The following is an 18,997-nucleotide window of genomic DNA, read 5'->3' on the forward strand; positions in this document are numbered from 1 at the left end:
TTTTTGTTTTTATTTTTTACAGGCAATTTTTGTTCTTACGGTAGCCAAGTTGGTTGCATCCATCTTGTTACCGGCGATCCATTCACCGGCCTCACTTTTGTGGTCCTCGCTGTTCCCAGCAACTTCACCTAAGAAATTGAGCAAAGCCCACAGAGTGTCACGATTTGGCGCCGGCAACAGTTGAATCAAATGCTGCAGAGCTTCCTGCTGCAGTCGTCTGTTTCTTATCTCTGTAATTTACATGGTAACGATAAATAATTAATGAGTAAGAAATCGTATACATTCAAAGGGTGAAGGACAAAGAATACGTTTAAGGAAATAACAGCCTCGACAACATGGTGGTAATTGTCGAAAAATGAAAATGAAAAATTGACGAATCATTGATTTCAGTGAAGCAAATTTCACGTTCTAGAACCGTATTCCAACATTCACGAGTCGGGTAATACAGTTGCATCCACACCAATGTGTCCCATGCCAACTTACTCTGTGTGTGAACGAACGCTTGGTAGAGATCTCTGCACAAAAGAGGATCTGGTAAATCCCGGAAGTATTCCTTCAGCAGAGCAGCCACATCGTGCGGGCATTGGTCAGGGCCAATTTTCGATTCTCGGCCACAGTCGAAATCTTCTCGCAGCTATAACAATGCATCAGTTTTGAGTTAAATTTCGAATACGGTGCGCTTGAGCCGAAGATGGAAGTAACTCTGACAGCAGCAACATGTGAAATGACGCTGAGAAATTGGTTTTGAAAAGGATACCTCCGCTTTGGCAGGTATTTTATTGAAACAGTGTTGCTGTGTATGACATTACTTTGAGCTTGAGTTTATTTATGCCCTGGTAAACTATGATGCAAGGAAGATTTAGCCAGAAATTAAGTAAAACGGTACACAGATCCATAAAAACGAAACTAAAAACTAACTTGAAAAAGAAACAGAGTAAAATAATTCTCAATCCAAAGTTCACGATAAAACATAATTGATGAATAATTTTATAAAACATTAAATATATTTGGCGAGATGAAATGAAAGTGGGTAGGCGTAACAGAGTAGACGATAACTCACCTGCCGAACTCTTTTCTTAGAGGGAGATACGCGAAATATACCGAGGGTATGAAGTCCGCTGACTTGGAGGTATTTGATGCATTGTTGGACAACGGCTGGAACGGAATCCCATTCACCCGGAAATCCACCACCGCCACCACTGTCGCTCAGCTCTAGCAACCCCGAGTCACTGCTGGTCAAAGCCCCAGCTTTCGACGGTAATGACTCGCAGGAGCCACCCTTGAAATAATATCAATGCTTTATCCGTACATAATCATCGACATTGTACTCGCTATATAATACGGTACTCAATTTTACCACAACTCTTTGCCGTTAACAAGTTATAACCGGTGCCGACAAATTAATTTTCAATTCGAGAGAAATCAGCAAGAACCTTTTCTTCAAGTGGCTGGCTCTGACACGTATTAACTAGGGCTGTGCGGGTTTCCGAAATTTCAGGCAAAAAAGTTCGGGTTAGGGACGGGTTTGTGTGGGATCGGGTTTTTTAGCGATCCCAGAATGGTTGCGATACCCCAAATCTTCGGAAAACCGGGAATCTTTGATAAGGAAAGCAGAAATTTTTGAGAAACTCGAAACGTGGGTAACCTAACTTATAGAATATTTATAATATTGGACAAATACTAAATACTAAATACTAAATACTAATAGTAAATGGTATATATAAATGACATCAATATTATCAGAAAATAATACATCATCTTTCACCGGGAGATCCGGGAATCCCGACATTTTCCTGAATCCCGAGGTTTTCGGGAATTACCGGATTTGCCGGGGAATCCCAAAAATTTCGGGAACCTGACCCGACCCGAAGAATTCTGGTACTCGCATAGTCCTAATATCAACTATGCAAATAATTTTGTTATTGTAAACTTGTTTTCAGATCGCTTGAACTTGCAGGCACCGACACTGCAATTTGACAAATCTACAGGTTGTTTAAGCTTGTCTTCGAAGAGAAATATTGCATCAGTATCTGAGGTACCAAATTTTTTGTTTAGCTAAACAGGTATAAAATTTAAGATCAGTAACGGTGATCTATATTCGTATAAACAGTTGTCACGGTATACTTATTTGACGCGTTCTGGTTACACTTACAAACATGTCACCGCAATACAGAAAATTGCACATGAGTTTGGTCCAGGCATTCAATGGTGAACATTGCTTTTCATAATGTAGTAGTTCCACAGATCTTGCGCATCATCTTAAGGATGTAGAGGCGTGTAGGTCGAAATCGTGCCAATGAAAATAAAATTATACAAACAGGTCTCATTTTTATTTTCGACACGTGTGTAAAATTCGGAAGCGATTGTCTGAACCATACCGGAGTTATTTTACTTCTAATTGTTTGTAATCTTACATTGATTCTTACGGGAAACTGTTAGGCTGAATGTAAAATCACGAAAAAGAAAAAGTAAGATAACGCCGGTACGGTTCAGACAATAGCTTTTATATTTTACACCGGTGTTTAAAATAAAAGTGAAAACAAACTGTGTAATTTTCCTTAATTTAGCACGATTTTGATCTATACGCCTGTACACCCTTAAAAGTCGACAGGTTCACTTCTCCATTTATTTCTTGATATAATTTATGCGACGGAGAAAGGGATAAGAAACGAGCGGGCGTTACAGACGGACTGCGGATAGTTGCGCATGCGTACCATGCGTGGTTCCGATTGAAACTCTTGGCGCAATGTTACAAGCCCTCCTTTAAATAAAGCCTCTTACAAAATTAAGCGGTCTTAATTAACCCGACGGTAAAATTAGTCCCTCTGGCCCTGTTCTATTCTCGTCCACGATCTGTGACGTCACGTTTCGCCTTTGCGATGACGATCAACTGCATGCAACGTAGTTTCGCTAGTTGCCAGTTTGAATCGGTCAGGTGTGCCGACGTAGTCTTATATATACATGCCACGGAAATTTAGAATATTAAATTACGCCATGCCTGCGCGTAATATATTTCACACCAAGATCGTCGAATTTACTATTGAAGTGTAAACCTATATTAACCTTCCTTATTTCAGTCTCCCGTTATAAATACCTGTACGTATTTGTTTTTCGTTCGAGTGAAATCGCTAGTACGAAAACAGTCTCTCCTCGAAAGAATTTAAACCGCAAAACTGTCCCGCACGGTGACCCGGGTTTGGATTGTTGAAGGTAAGTATTGCTGAAGGATTGCACAAGTTTGTCAAAAGATGTAATCGAAATCGTTACTTCAAATAAATTTGAGTCGACTACCCCTCATGTGCAGTAGACATTTACGGGGACATTCACGTAGATCACAGCAGTAAAAGTGATGCTGGTAAGGACGAGCACGGGCATTCAGGGAGTGTGAAGGTGGGCATCTGCGGTGGCATGCAAGGGTTCAACATCTTTGGTACGCGCATACCTCGTCTGTTTTCGCAGCGACGCTGGGCACTTCAATGAGACTGGTAAAACTGGCCCTGCTTCCGTGTCTACTGTTTCTCGTCAAACTCCCAACGTCGCTGATCTCTCCAGCTGCAGCGGCGATCCTGGCGATCCTGTCGTTTTCGAGGCACTGGGACAGTGGGATTCCAAAAACCAGACCACCTACGGATTCTACAGACGAAATGGATCATCGGTAAATCATACTGCCAATGTTGGGACCAAATGAGAATAAGGTATTACAGCTCCGGCATTTGCCACCTTGAATATTGATCTACGAGACATTGTCGTGGTGAGGGGTTGGCTATGGAAAAGAATGAAAAAATGCTTGGAGCAAAAGTTAGTCGAGTTGAAGAATTTCTCGCATCATCTAACGTTAGCTCTGTTCATTTTCTGCGGTGTTTTATTTAAGAACGATGACGCATTCCGTGAAGATTGGTTCTTTTGAAAAAGGGTTCGCTTCTTATATCCCGAGCAAAGACTTTAACGACTGCTTCAGAGGTAACGGATGACGATGACGTCACATGTTACACTGCCGACCAAACAAAGGTTGAATATAGCTGTATATTTATAGATATCGTGCGATACAATATCGAGGTTCAAGGTGGTTCTGCCGTGTATCTGAATTTTACTGTCGACACGCTACTTGTGAGAACAGAATTAGTTGGGAGGTGATTTCTCGGTAATTGGGATCATACAGGGATCACTAATTGAGAATCGTGTTTCCAAAGGTCTCGAAAGTTCAGATAATTCGATAACAGTCCCAGACCCGACTTGCTGGACCGTTGCTTCGTCTAACTTTCAGCACGCAGCGACTCGATGAGTTGAGGTTTTCATTGACCTGAAATGGCGCGGCTCGCAAGAACCTCATCGGTTATCCCGCAGACCATTGAGTTTTTTTTTTTTTGTCTTTCATCTTCTGCGACAAAGTGACAAGTGCCATTTTGATAAATCGACAGGCATAAAGTGAGGTGTGCCTGTCGACGGTCGACTCACATCTGTGTAGGTAAATAGATCGTTATATAAGATATCCAATTGTGGATCCAACCCCTTTATAACTTCACAGCTGTACCGTGTATTCACCTCCGCTATTCGGTTTCATGTTCGCGAAGGTCAACTTAGGATAAATTGGTAGTAACTGAGAGGAGGAGGATGTAGACGCAGACCTGCCACTACGAGTTTTCTCTGAATTTTTATGCTTTCCTCGAATACGTCACATCGCGAGAGAGAAGTCAGTGCTTTTCGGATATCTCGGTCCAGTATTCGATTATCGGTGCAACCCACCTGCTGACACGTCGTCATCGACATCGACAAGATCACGTCGAAACGTTCCAATGACGAAACCGTACCGCGAAACGCCGCGATGGCTGTACCGGTGGACTCGACGTCCGCCAAACTTGTATGATATAGAAACGCTCAGCATGCGTATACGCATCCCGATATAGAACGCAATCTGGGACATTGACGCTTGCAAGTTCCAAGCATATTGTTCGATATTATATTACGATACGTTCACTCAAGTAAGACGATCCTTCAAATTCAAGTTTTTCCCACTCACACGACTCACGTACATGGGTATAGTTTCATGTCATGGATATCTTTTAGGTGAATTAGGTACTCCCGAGTCCAACACTATAAATTATTCACTGTGTCATGCACCGTGTTTTAATCGAATGATTTTGAACCGCATTGAACGCAAGCCAAAGCAAAAGAATTCTAATCCCCTATATTCGAAATACCTCGTGAGTTTCGTACGTGTTCGCAATGATACGACTTCACTTGTAACATTACTCTGCGCTGCGCAGGTAAATTTAACCACTGCGGGATTATGGTAGCCAAAATTCCGTGAATTATTCATTTGGAATTGAGACTAAAGCGAAAGAACATACAGGTACAATTCTCTTGAATACAAAGAATGTTACGAGTTTGAAAAAATGTTATTCCACGTTCCCGATTGTCGATTAGGGTATACATATATATCATACAATGCGGCGCGTAGTATTTCAGAAGAAGGGCAATAACGATCCTAGCAAAATCTACTAACGGTAACCCGGGTGAAATAAGAGACATTTTCAGGGTCTAAATTTACCGAGACCGAGAGAAGATGCGGTGGTATTGCATATTTCTAGATATACGTATCATGCACGCTATGTATTAAGCACTCGTATGCGCTTGCGTATAAGCGTGATGCACAGGTATACGGATACACGTATATTCGTCGGTTGGTTTACTCGGGGTTTGTAAGTGCCGGGCGTCAATCAAGACTCTCTTTGGTGCGCGGTCACTCACTTGGCATGTAACCGGTCATCACCTTTAGGACTGACAATGAAAGTGAGTTATGCATGGTGGGTTGCCCAGGCCGATCTCCGAGTTTCAGCGAATCAACGTGTGGGGAAATAACTCGAGTGTAATCTTTAGTACTGGGTGCCCCTTGACTTAAAAACTATAATGTCTGAGGTCCTCGGACGAAATTCCACGACTCGTCGTAGCAACGTTCGATCAATCTTGTTGTTGGATCTCCGTATCAGAGACGGTCAAGTCAGCCGACGCGGATGATGCAACAGTCGCCAAGAAGTATTCATCTCTCAATGTTTCAACCCGAGACAAAAATTTGATCGTCCCGAGAAGCGTTAAATTGCGATCACATTTCCGGTAAAAATATGCGAAGTGGGTGAATGCGATAATGGTAAAACAGTATAGGACCTATTGCTGCGGACAGTGATCATTGAGATGGTATGCGATAAAGGCGCGATGCGTTGCCGCTTCGGTCTATTTCAAGATATTTATATATAGGCCTATACTTTGGAGCCCGTTTATACTACAGGCCACTCTATTCAGAGCATCTTTCATACGCATTGATGCGACAAGGAAATAAAGGGAGCCGTGCGAACGTTGAAAGTCGGTACATCCAATGACAACAGTACTCCCACTGCCTATTGAATTCGGGTAATTTAAGGCATACGTAATTTGCACGCCTTTGCACGATTCTTTTCTAGCGTACTCTATGGCATTTGAATTACAAACCTGGAATGTACGGCGGTTTTCGAAGCGAGTCAGCTTACGGCCGTGTGTTTCTATACCTATATGTATACATACAACACGTGTAACAGCTGTAGGCATGATAGACGTCACATCGGTGATATCATTCTCGTGATCGATGCGTGCTTTCTGTACCCCAAACGTCACAGGTGACCGATAACTTTTTCTTTTCTGCAGCATGCAATTCTACCCTGACTCACACGATTTCGGTACCATGTATACCGCCTGTCGCATGCAAGAAAAATTCGAAAATCTTGGCGCGTTTCATTAGTTTGAATGGCATACTGTAAGCGTACTTCGTACATACGTCAAGGTGTGCGCACACATGTCCGCGACTCACCTTTATCTTTATCATCTTTTCCCTTGTTGTCGAAAAATCCGGTTGTGAGAGCCTTGCGCTTCAGTAAATAAGCACGACGTTTCGGTTTCGTCGTTACCGAGCCGCCCAAAGTTTCTGCAAACAGAAAAATTATATCAGGATTCGTGCATTATTATCCGTAGCATCTGGTCTGAGATTACATTGGTTTTTCGCGTTTTTAACGTACTATTCTTCATTTTGTTTCAGTTAGAAAAAATAGGTAAGCATCTGTAACCGTGGATGTCTGCTTGGAGAGTCTGATTACGCAAGTATGAGGTATCAGCGTATACCTTATAGCATTCGCTTCTTTGCACGAGTCCCGCCTTATCTTTAAACTGCAACGGTGCAAGTGATCAAGTCTTTCTCAGATCTTACCGCGGGTAAGGCGACAATACGTTTCATCATGCAACACTCTCATACTTTCAGCTAAAATTATTAAAAGTATTTAAACGTGATTCACGCGTTCACCCATTTCTTGAAATCCATGCACGTTGTGTGTGCGTTTAACGTACGTGATGCACCGATACATCGTCAAATGAATTTTAGGTACATCTGTAGTATCGAATTATTGATTGATGAGCAAATTGTGAAATTCAACCACGTCGCAAGTTCCGCAATTTTTTATTGTCACGGTATATCGTTGCCGCGTAATAAAAAGAGTATAACAAAGTTTCGTCGTCCGTCTTCTATCGTCGCGCGGACTGGCAATGAGAAGTGAACGTGACCAAGTCGAAGGCATCGCGTAGACTTACCGGTAGGTGGACGAATGTGGACCCCAAGATTTAGGGCTTGTAATTTCGCGACAGCCACTTGACAAAGCACGCGGCGTTCAACGTCCGAGAGCGCTCGAAGTGGTGCATCTTGAAGAGTGACGCGGCGACCTCCAGCCCCAGCCCAAGTGCATCTTCCCTGTAGATAAGCCAGCGAATGGAAGAGAGACAAATAAATCAACGAATTAAGTTTAACTATTCGACGGTGAGAAATTGTAAAGACATAATATTTTACATGATTTGCAATATATTTGTAACAATGTTTAATCGTGTGGCATTCGATAGTCGTCATCGTAGTCGCGTAAGGTTTAAGGTACGGATAGGTATCCGTGTACGCTGTTTTATGCGATGAGCATTCGTAGCGCTGTCGCCCGACGGTTAAAGTCGGAGAATAAAAGGAGACACGTTCAATTTGAACAGCAAAGCTATGTGTAAACTTTTAGAGGCTCGTATAAAGCGACACTTTGTTTTCCAAGTGCTTGCGGGAATCATCGAAGGATGTTACGCAACGGGCTATATCCGTTTCAGTCGGTCAGTGTGGAGAAAATATACCTCGGACGGTCACCAAAACTTGGAAACCTTCGGAAGAGACGAAAATTACTGACTTCGTTGCATTGAACTGACGAATTTACAGTATAAACGGACTATGAAGCCTTTCCTCCTGCTGTATAAATCATCTTCAATTAATAAGGTGAGGTTATGCAGTATAAAAATATATTAGAACAGCATCATAGTTTGTAGTTTATCGCCATGCTCATCGTCAGTTAACCCTTCGTCCCACTGTGCGCCTCTCTCTCCATAATAGTATCAGCCCTCATACCTATCTATAAGACAAGTATACTGTTTTACAGTTAACAATAAACATCAGTTTGATATCACCCTCCAATTTCGTTGCAACTCGTGTATGTTGCAAAGCATTGAAAACTAATAAAAGACAGGTATTTCTTTATAGGCGGGAAAACGGTTTAAAGGGGTGATGAATGGATGTTAGGTGAAGAATGTCGAGGGTATAATCTCTCTTTTACTGGGTTGTACACCCGAGTAAAATCGATTTTAAGCCGCCTAATTTTAGCGGGGTAGAAATGAGGTTGGCAGCACTAGTGGCCAATTTATTACGCCTATTGAATTACGCACGTAGTATCTGCTCGTACGCCGATATGATTGGTTAGAGGCTGCCGGAGTCAACCTTGTGTTTGACGTGCTTATAAGAGGTGGGTACTGCTAATCGACTTCGCTCGGTTGTGCACCTAACATTCTACTACCGTAATGGGCCTAATTAATTTCCCACGGAGGGAAAGGAGTTCTTGAGCCACTAAAATAAATTTGGTTGGAGTCCATTCTCTTCGATCTAGTATTCCTTATTTGTTTCAAACACGATGACTTCGATTCGACTATTTCGATTTAATTAGTTGGTCAAAATGAATCGAAGTTTATGTATTGGTCCTCCAAATCGCATGTTTGCTGACAGCAACAATTAGGTACTTCAAATAAAACAAGTACACGAATCTAGCCAACAAAAAATTTACCTCGATCGAATGCCATACTTTGTTGTTCTAACCGGAGCTTGTTTGGCCGAACTGGTCGAATCAGTTACAGTAATTTGTTTACGAGGTAAAAGAAACGCCACATGCTTTGAAACAAGCAGAGAATATATTCATTGTAAACATCCGGATACTAGTGCTATAAACGACCACTAGGCGGCGAACGTTCTCGCTACGGAAGTTGCTTCAGAGATAGTTATAAAACTGGGTAGTCGGCTGCAAAGTCAGATACGGATCATGTACGATAAATTCGTCATCGGACCTGTTACAAACGATGAGATCATAGTAACAAGTTACGCGTCATCAAAATTGATATAGACTACAAATGTACGAAAACTATATAGACACGAGATCAATTTATACTACTATATATTTAATAATAAGTTTGCGGATTTCAACTATTGAATATCGAGTAAATCCGATGAAAATTTCGAACGAACAGAATTATACATGATATTATTCGAAGCATACGTTTTGTACGCTTGAATAACTCTAATGTTCGGTCAGTGCAAAAGATTTTAGTAACAGTAAATTTCGTTACCTGCTTCAACCAACAAACTCTTGAATCAACAAAACATGAATCAGAACAAGCTCAATTTGTTTGGATATTAATAATTTCAGATTTTTAAATCAAACCGATTAAGGTGCGTTCAGTCAAATTTTTAGTCATTTAAATCAGACATTTTCTTGATACAATATTCACATTATTGCAAGAAACACTTGCGCCCTGTTATCTTGAATAAATTGTCAATCAGCACGATCATTCAGAGGTTTGATTCAATTCCATATTAAGGTTGTCACAACTATTTCCTACGAAAAAAGTATTTTTTTGAATTAAGTAAGTATTTTGTTTACCGCATTTGACTAGCATTTAGTTAAATCAAACAAATATCACTTGACTCAAATAATTCTTTTCCTTCGTGTAGTGTATTTTGATATGTATTCCTGGTAAGACGTGGGACGATGAAATTCTTTTTCGAACAATAGACTGGGTTGTTAGGATAAAATTTCTTTACACACAATCACTGTGTTAGCACTGTTGATATATTTCTAGGTGACCGAAAGTCAACTCTCCTGAAGACTTGGCCCGAAAACTATACACATCTGTTTGTGAGTAATAATGCGCAAGAATTCACGTTACCGTTCTTACGTGTATAAGTATAATATTTAAGCCTATTGTATATCAGTCAATTTTCTTCGAAATTTTGCTTCCAACGATACGTGAAGATTCTTTCCTTCGTATTTTTGTCCTGTTCGAACCAATACCAAGAAATTTCATTTAAAAAATGGGCACTTCTTCGCTGTCTCTGCCAATACAAATGTACAGTGTTTTAAACGGGAATGGCTTCCCTCTGAAAATAGCTGTGTTCAAATTCTCGCGAACCCAAGCCACGGTACGAGGTAGAGATTGAGAGCGAGGAAACGTTTCGTGTGTTATTCAGTAACTTGAAACTTGTGGTATATTTTGATCAATTCATTTTCCTAAACTTGACGCGTTCATTTGTGGTTTTCGGTTCAGTGAAAGTTAGCCGTAACTGTCAGCGCCGTCTATTTGGGTTTTTGGCATCACTGGGCTAGACCGTGCGTCTTTGTATGTAGGGCATTCCACGCCAAATGCACCCGGGTCTGGCCCTTGACCGCTTGAAATTGGTCTGAAATTGTTTATGTTGTTTTTATAACTCTAAGAAGCACGCTAATGTTTTTTCAAATTTTATTTTCAGTCAAATTGTTGTACATCTCGTTTTACAAACCCACATGTCTATGTACGCCGTTGAAAAATCGAGAAAAATTCTCAAAAATTTTGTGTCTGATATCAAAATTTTTAAATTCAGACCCAGGACAGGTCAGCGTTCGGTTCTACACTTTTTTGTGCTTGAAAAAAAAAAAAAAAAAAATTGAAGCAGTAGTCGGTCTATCGTGGGTTGCTGCTTAAAAATTGTTATACATAACCCAGCATTTTTAAGAATATCCTCAGATTTTTACAAAGTTATTCTTATTTATGTCGATAAATAACTAAAAACAATTTTCTTCGATACTTTTTTTAAAAGCTCAAATAAGTGTAGAAACGAACGTCCGAACACTAACTCTAGACTTAAAAATTAGATATCTGATCGAAGATTTGTGAGAATTTTTCAGATTCTTAAATTACGTCCAAAGACATATTCGTTTTCAATAATCATAAATCATACAAGTTTACTGAAAAAAAATCTGAAAAACGTTTGAGTGCTATTTATAATTGGAACAACAATGTAAAAAATGTGGTCCAGATGCAAGAGGTCGAGGGTCAAATACATGCATAGGAATATGAACACGTTTCTTAGTTTATAAAACTACGCAGCTATGCAATCTTCGCAGCACTTCGCGAATATTTGGGAATCGTTGGGTTCGATGGATTGAAAAAATCATTTTCGCATTAATTTATTCGCTGTATGTGAATAACGCGTATCTTACGTACCGTAATAATTTGAATCATAGATTGTTTAGTAACCGATCGTAGCATTCGGGATATTTGCTCGCCACGTGGGGGGTCGTATCGAAGCGCGGCAAACTCACGTAAAAATACGTAGCCTGTTTCAAACTACCTTACAGATATTGCTGCATCCTGCATCATACATAGCTACATAGCTATATAACACACCGTGCAGAGGTTCTACATATTACTGTTCCAATATCTCGGTATATTCATTAGTCATTCTGTCATGCTAAAAATTGATAGTTACATATCGTGAGGGGTGACCCCTCGAGGGACCACGAACATTTGGAGGGTGCACAGTATTCGAAGTATAATGCCTTGATTACACTGTGTTCATAACCAGATCACAGTACTTTCCGCTGCACTTGACGCCTTCCAAAGTGTCGATGACGGTATCGCAATGAACCACCGAAACTGACTTTTTTAATCAGTGTTGTGCAATACATCGATTAATCGCCAGCTCCGATTAATCGTTTATTCCATTAATCAATTAATTGATTAATCGTTTTTCCAATTGATCGATTAATCGACGGTCACGATTCATAATCGCACAGTACTACTTTTAACCTATTGCAGAATGGAATGAGAATGAGAATAAGGTAATAATAAGGTTAGAAAAGACGTATTTGCACGGTTCCGTGGTGCCACATATTTTCGAACGGGAGGTTCACGTACAGTCGCGTCTGCGACATGGTACACCCTGCATCGCTTTGAAGAAAATGATATTTTTCATCCAACGTCCGATCAATCAAGTTGTTACGCACGTTAAAATTAAGGGCATGCTAACGCAACTTTCATATCTTATTCTGTATTCCATGCCGATGTAGGGACCTAAATATTTTGAAGCATGTAGGATGATGACAATAAGTACCTAAAAATGTATTCAATCCGTATTTAAATTTGGTAGCAATTACGTAGGCAAGTGTGCGAAGGAAAGCATCCTCGAACGATTGATCCCTGTACAGGCAATTTGCAGTTTGATGTTCTTCCTTAGGGAGAAGATGAACAAATGAACTAGTGAATTAGGTAATTAAATAAAATAAAATTTGACCTGTCCCGATTGGGATCTCGGTAATTGGCAATTCCTTTCAGCGAATACAGCTGGTGTACGCATGCATCACCCGTTCCCTGTAGCGGTGAAGGGTGTTGTGGAAATAGTCCAACGCTCGAGCTGGTAATTATCTTGAATCTTTTGCAAACACTGAAATAAGTTAAGGGTCGGCACAAAAAATAAACTACGATGGTTGAGAAAATATTCATTCCGAATGAGAGAGGTTCACGGGGCACGTACAAGGCGAAACTTTGAAATAGCGATCAAAGACGAGCGCATAGTGATTTGTGCATGTTAGACGTGGGTACGCACGGAGGCATGTCTGCCACACGTTAGGTAGGCATGCGTTTATACGCATACGGTCATAACGAAGCGTGTATGTAGGTTATAACATATGTATAATTAGAAAGCACGCGGAGACGTAGAGCTCACCTGCGGTGTCCATACGGATGGTTGATTGGAGGCTCTCGACGTGCTCTTGCTCCTCGATCGCCATATCTTCTTGGCCACCAACCTGCTTCCGTGATGCACCACGCTGCTCGACGATTTACTTTTCTGCATCGCTGCGCCACCTGCGGAATTCGAGGACGTCATAGCTGGAGAACCTGGCGCTGAATGCGGCTTGTCTCTGTTAGGATTGGAACCATGCAGGAAATGGGAGAGGAAGGAATGGTGTTGTTTCGGTGTCGGGGGTGTATCTTCCGAGCCTAATCCAGCGTCAATACTACTACGTGAACTAGCGTTACGACTCCCCGGCGACGTGGTCTCCGGATCCGACAAATTATCGACGATATCGAACATTTCACGGTAATTAACGGCCCAATTATCCTGTGTCTGACAACCCTTGCTGTTACCGTCATCCTCGCTTGGTCTCGCGCTATCGTCGCACCTTGCTTTAATGTTTCGCAAATTTCTGTCATAGTTTACCCTCTTGAACCTATCGACCTTCTCAGCGTCCATTGATTTCTTCCGTGCCATTCGAAGGTATCGTTTTATGGTATCGCTGACGGACGGTGAAACATCGTCATTGTCCACGCTACTCCTACGCCGCGACGATCCTGCGGGACCACCCAACTTTTGGATGTCCTTGCTGGTCTGCTCGTCCCGTTCCGGCAGGCAGGATTCGATGACGTCCCGCGGTATCGGGTCGGTTTGGACGATGTCGTCGACCGGTCCCCTGTCCGTGCTCGGGCCTTGAACCGCGATCAGCGGCGGCGGCGATCCGAGATCCCTTTTTCTGTCCGGCCAGCCACCTCCAACGTCCTTCTGCGGTCTAGCCTCACGATCAGTGTTGAAACGCCACTGGGATGCGGGTAACGCGCAAGCACCCATGGACCTCGGGCCCCGAAAGCCCCGTGTACACCGTAAATCGAAGTACAATTTTTCGAGAAGCTTACGGTCCGTCAATATGTCGGATATCACGTGATCGCGATTTGGCGATTTACTGTAATAACGGCTAAGGGTATCGAGCAACGACTTGTGCACGTAGTCGCCCTGGTAGGGTAGCATGGTCTTCGGTACGCCACCTCGATGAATGTTCGAGACGTCAGTTCCGCGACCCTGGGCCATTATAAGGTCGAGATGCTGCTGAAGCTTGTCGATAAGATTTTGGTAATTAAATGGTTTGTTTGACTGACTCGTATCTTGGTTGAGGGAGGATTTTACGGGACTTGTCGTACAACCCTCTCCTTGCATATTCAAATATTTTTGTAACATGTCCGCCAGTGCTTTCGCCTCGGTATCCTCTTGGGGTAATTTTCGCTGAGCTTCCGGTGTGACCGGAGAGCTGCCGATACCAGCACCGGCCTGCAGCCATTCCCGTTTCATTTTTGTTATGTCAAATCTTCCCCCGGACGTTGCCTGGAGAAGGAACGCCGGACCGGGTCCGCGTGTCTCGTTTACGTCAGCCTCGTCGGCGGAACTCGCCTTGACTCGACAGCTGCCACCCCTTCCGGTTCTCCGGCGTCGATGGGTACGGAAGCCCAACGAGCTTGGATACGAGGCTTTCCTCAGGAGCAAAAACTTTGGTTCCTTTTGGCACATTTCCTGAAAGTATTCCTCGATCTTTGGTATATCCTCTTGGCGGTTGTGCACCCCGTCGGGTATTAGTTTCCTTCCCGCATCCGCCATGTAGCGCCAAGTCTTTCGAGTCAGCAGCCATCGCTCTTTCGTTGGTTTTATAGGCCGCTTCGTGCGCTTATCTTTGGACGTTGGAGTGGTGTTGCGAGAGGTACCTGCTTCGCTGCTGTCCCGTCGTGACCTTCTTCGGGCACCGGATCGCTCCGCCATCGCGATACCTCTGGCTCCGTCCTCCTTTTTAACCACGCGAACCACTTTTGAACACTCGAATCAACCTAGCGTTAAATATATTGCAACCTTTACGGATAAATCAGCAAGACACCCGTACTAACGAGTAACCATTGCGGCGTGATTCAAAGGGCAGGGAAGAGGGAACGGCGGGGAGGATGTGTGGGGGGGAGGGCAAACGTCGGTGTCTTTCACGTCAACGTCAATCGCGCACTCCACCACCAGGTCACAGTGTCACACCAAGTGGAATACTACGAGTATCTCACAATCAGTTTCCCTGCGGAGCAATCGAACCGACGATATTGCGCGAGTAAAGTTTTGCGTTATCACCGTTCGCTTGTTCACCTGTATCGGATATCTCAGTGGGGAGGTCGAACCATTCGATACGTTTGAGATTTGTCACTTTGCAGAATGAAACTTGGGGAGACGATCTCGCGACATGGTGGTTCATTCCCGAGCGTCGCCGGCGGAGATGCGGGCTGGGCACACCATGGGCCGGTGAACAGACGATGTGGCGCGAGGGGTGAACTGGGTCGACCTGCTTCTGAACCCGAAGTACGTCCGAGAAAACTTCGGCCCAATACCCGACGAACAACAACCGTAATAAGGTCTCCCGATGACCCGCCACAGCCGAATCCACTCCCAACAGCCCGGCTGACGGCCGTGTCGTTGCGTTTTTAACGCATAGCTAGTACGTAGGTACTATGACGCATGCCTATCAACCCGGTGCCTGGGCAGCAAAGTTGCCGCGACAAGGACAACAGTTTTTCAGCATGCAAGTTTGACTCGATTGCCTCTAATCCTGCGATCACCGCACACACACTATTGCCACTTTCATCGTAGTCAACCTGAACGGGTTTGCTGTTGAACTGGGACTCTACGAGGACGATAAGAGGCGACGAATTCTCCCCTAGAGTGAAGTTCGAATCGCGTCCACCATGTTACGGTTAACGTCTGTTGTCTATGTTTCACTTGAGCCGGCAAGGTGGAGGCTCGCCAAGGTACACGACTACTGCTCAGGGCGCCGCGACGTCGTGGACGCTCTGTGTCTAAAAGCGTCTCTGGCCCTCCCCTTAGCCGCTTTTCCGCATCTCTCCTTGATTCCATCGTCAGCCGGGAGTGCTTCGCGCGCCAGGAACGGTTGAGCCACCTCACTCTTCTCCGTCTCTCCGCTGGGAGGATGAAACGTACCTAATCGACGAGACACAGTGATCGGGACACTTGCCGAGAGGAAGGTGATTGAGAAGCGTGGGCATTTGCAAATGCCGTGTAGACCTATACCTACGTCTTTGCTAGACGTTCAGCATGTTGTACCCCACCTCGTCGTTCACGGGTCAAGAGTACACACGGGCAAACGCGTGCGTCTCGCATTGTACCAAGTCTCTGCCCGACGGACAGACGGACCCAACGCGATCGTCGATAGATATCGTATACATGCTGGCATATCGCGTATGTTGCGTGTGCGTGCGCACGCGCGCGCGCTCGTATGTTTGTCATGTGTGCGTGCCTGCGTCTGCGTATGTGTGTACATGTGCAGCGGGACGTTGTGTTGCAAATACACTTGCAGCAATATTTGCAGCTCTTGAATTTCATTTTGCCCGGAAAATAAATAAAATTACTTCCCACGAATTCTCAAACGGGTGTCTCGAAATTCTGTGAAACTGCTGCGACGCGGATGACGGTCTGAAACAACCTTTTTTCAATCGTTTCGGATCAAAGTCATTTTCTTTCGCTGACTGATATCGTGTGGCGCTTGACGCGAAAAAGCTCCCACGCTACAGATCACTTTCTTTGCAATCTCTGTCACTCCCTGGCTGTAACGTCTTGCGTTGATACCCTCTTACTAGCACTATATTTGTATTACGTTCCCGCCTCACAAATAAATATTCGACTAACTTGTGGCAATTTAAGTTGCCGTATGCGACAACTGTGATGACGTTAATGTGAATGTCGTATACTGTCAAGAAACAAATCAAATACTAACTTGACAGTATAGATTAGTTTTAGACCAATGCTCTTGCATCAAAAATACTACCACTGCGCAAGTAATACAGTTTATAATGTTCTGCGTTCTTCGTCGTCTTGTGGGAAATAAAGTGTGACTGTCGTAAAACGTTCACGGTTGGCTCTGATGCGTTTTGAATATTTCCTTACGGTGAGGAATTTGGAAGATGGAGTAGGAGACTAACGTATAGAAGTGAAAAATAAATCTTGAGCAACCCAAGGAAGAGCTCTCGAAATATACGACGCAGGAAATATCTAGCGGTGGTTTTAGTTGAGCAACGCAGCGAAAAGTGACGTCACGACGACAAGGGCCAAATGAAAGCAACTTTTCAACTTTATTTTAGGACGAATCTCGAACGAACGGTGTAAAGCTTATATGGTTGCCCGAACTCGTGGGATACCTACCGCAAACTATAATATTTTGGTTAAGGAAATACAAGACCATAGTTCGTAAATGGATCGGGTGTATCTACGTGTACGTATAACGGGTATCTCTATACCGATTACCGGTAAAAGAGTATCGTATTCTCGTTTCTTCCATCACCCTGCAGACACCGTATGATAGTCGCACAGCTTTGCAGAGCTTGCGATCAACGTGTCTGTTAGAAATTTTTAAACAAAGATAAATAGAAATGTCAGATGGAAAAGTCGAAAACTATGAAAATATCTTTGTGATTCATAGCGAGAAAAAAATTACGTACAGCACGACTGCCGGCAGCTTCACCCGTCGCGCCATCGACTCTGATCGACTATAATTATCGGGGCATGGCGTCGGAATACTTGGCAAATGTTGAGGATTATAAACACATTAGGATAGACGCGTGGTGGTCTTAATCCTACCGGTTACGCGCTATGAGTATCATGATTATAAAGAAAGTGCGGCTCTTAGGATAGATGCGTAACATCTCACGGAAGTGTGAGACATGCGAAAGGTTTCCAACATAAATGACGTTGCTGCTTCTCAGTGGATTTGACTTGTCGGACGCCAAGTTTTACAAAACATCTTATAAAAGCCACATTGTAATTAATCCAAAATCATTTACAAGTTAGCCCTATTGCACTCGGAATGTATATACCTTAGAAAAAATAACTGTTTTTTCACTTACGTTACATGATATATTGACAAAACGATAACCTAAATAAAATGCGTCAGATCTCAATGCGAGAGAGCGTTTCTCTTCGATTTTTTGAACCTGTTACCAGGTTGAGGCAATGATTGCCCACGAACGGATCACAAATTAAGACGAGTGAAAGATAACAGAACATGTGAATGTTTCTTCAATGTAATTTCCTTCGGAAAATATAGTCTAGTAGAATGTCTATACTGCACGTTACTATACACTGTATGTTATACTTTGTGTAGTTGAATCATATAATTCCGGGCCATTCACAATCTTCACCGAAGAAGAAAATTTTTCATAACTGTACAACGGATGAACGTACATACTAGGTTTGCACACTAATTGCCTCAATTTTCAACATGACTTCCCACTTATGTGCAATTGATCTGCTCCTTTCGTAAATTGAGCGTAAAGCAGACATTTGACTAGAATCCGAAGACAAACAGGTAACACACGCTACAGAACTGTGGGTCCGTATTTTCATCTAACTTAATCTTATGAGTATAAATATGTGGTTAACTGAGATGTAAATTCCTTAATTTTTAAACGAATCCCAAAGGTCTTGTTTTCATTCCTTATTTCCATAGCAGCACCGGCGGCTATAGAATTATTGGTGTATGGCACCAGCAGCACAAGTTCTAACCAACGGAATTTAGTTTGCCATGAATGTGCAGTTTACAATTACCCCTGGTGTATATACAATGATTGTTATTGTTATTTCGCTACCGTGGTGTGACGATCTCAAGTGATTGTCAGTAAATTTAGGACTTGCAGCATATACGAATAATTATTGCAGCAGACCACAATCGAAGAAATATACAATATGTGAAAAACTAGCTGCGCAGGCATTTACAATTTTCATCCTCGGAATATT

The 18,997-nt window shown here is 42.9% G+C and overlaps 1 protein-coding gene and 1 long non-coding RNA gene across 4 annotated transcripts in view; one reads left to right on the plus strand and one right to left on the minus strand.

Moving 5' to 3' along the window:
- The window catches only part of LOC124183910, a 4,201-nt gene extending 834 nt beyond the window's left edge, over positions 1-3,367 (plus strand). The window contains exons 1-5 of one of the 3 annotated variants that reach the window (XR_006871081.1): positions 118-244; positions 413-771; positions 1,081-1,257; positions 1,941-2,035; positions 3,078-3,367. This is a non-coding gene — a long non-coding RNA (uncharacterized LOC124183910). The other 2 variants (XR_006871082.1, XR_006871080.1) reach the window with 2 other exon arrangements.
- Positions 1-17,726, minus strand: part of LOC124183908 — a 22,489-nt gene extending 4,763 nt beyond the window's left edge. The window contains exons 1-7 of the mRNA XM_046573065.1: positions 13,124-17,726; positions 7,609-7,765; positions 6,839-6,952; positions 3,443-3,633; positions 1,061-1,279; positions 484-634; positions 40-230 (exon numbers count right to left, since the gene is read on the minus strand). Of these exons, the coding sequence (XP_046429021.1) occupies positions 40-230; positions 484-634; positions 1,061-1,279; positions 3,443-3,633; positions 6,839-6,952; positions 7,609-7,765; positions 13,124-14,980 (2,880 nt within the window). The 5' untranslated portion in view covers positions 14,981-17,726. The remainder of the gene's footprint in view (positions 1-39; positions 231-483; positions 635-1,060; positions 1,280-3,442; positions 3,634-6,838; positions 6,953-7,608; positions 7,766-13,123) is intronic.
- Positions 17,727-18,997: the final 1,271 nt, after the last annotated feature.

This window comes from Neodiprion fabricii, chromosome 5 (genome assembly GCF_021155785.1).
Source record: "Neodiprion fabricii isolate iyNeoFabr1 chromosome 5, iyNeoFabr1.1, whole genome shotgun sequence".
Lineage (NCBI taxonomy): Eukaryota > Metazoa > Arthropoda > Insecta > Hymenoptera > Diprionidae > Neodiprion > Neodiprion fabricii.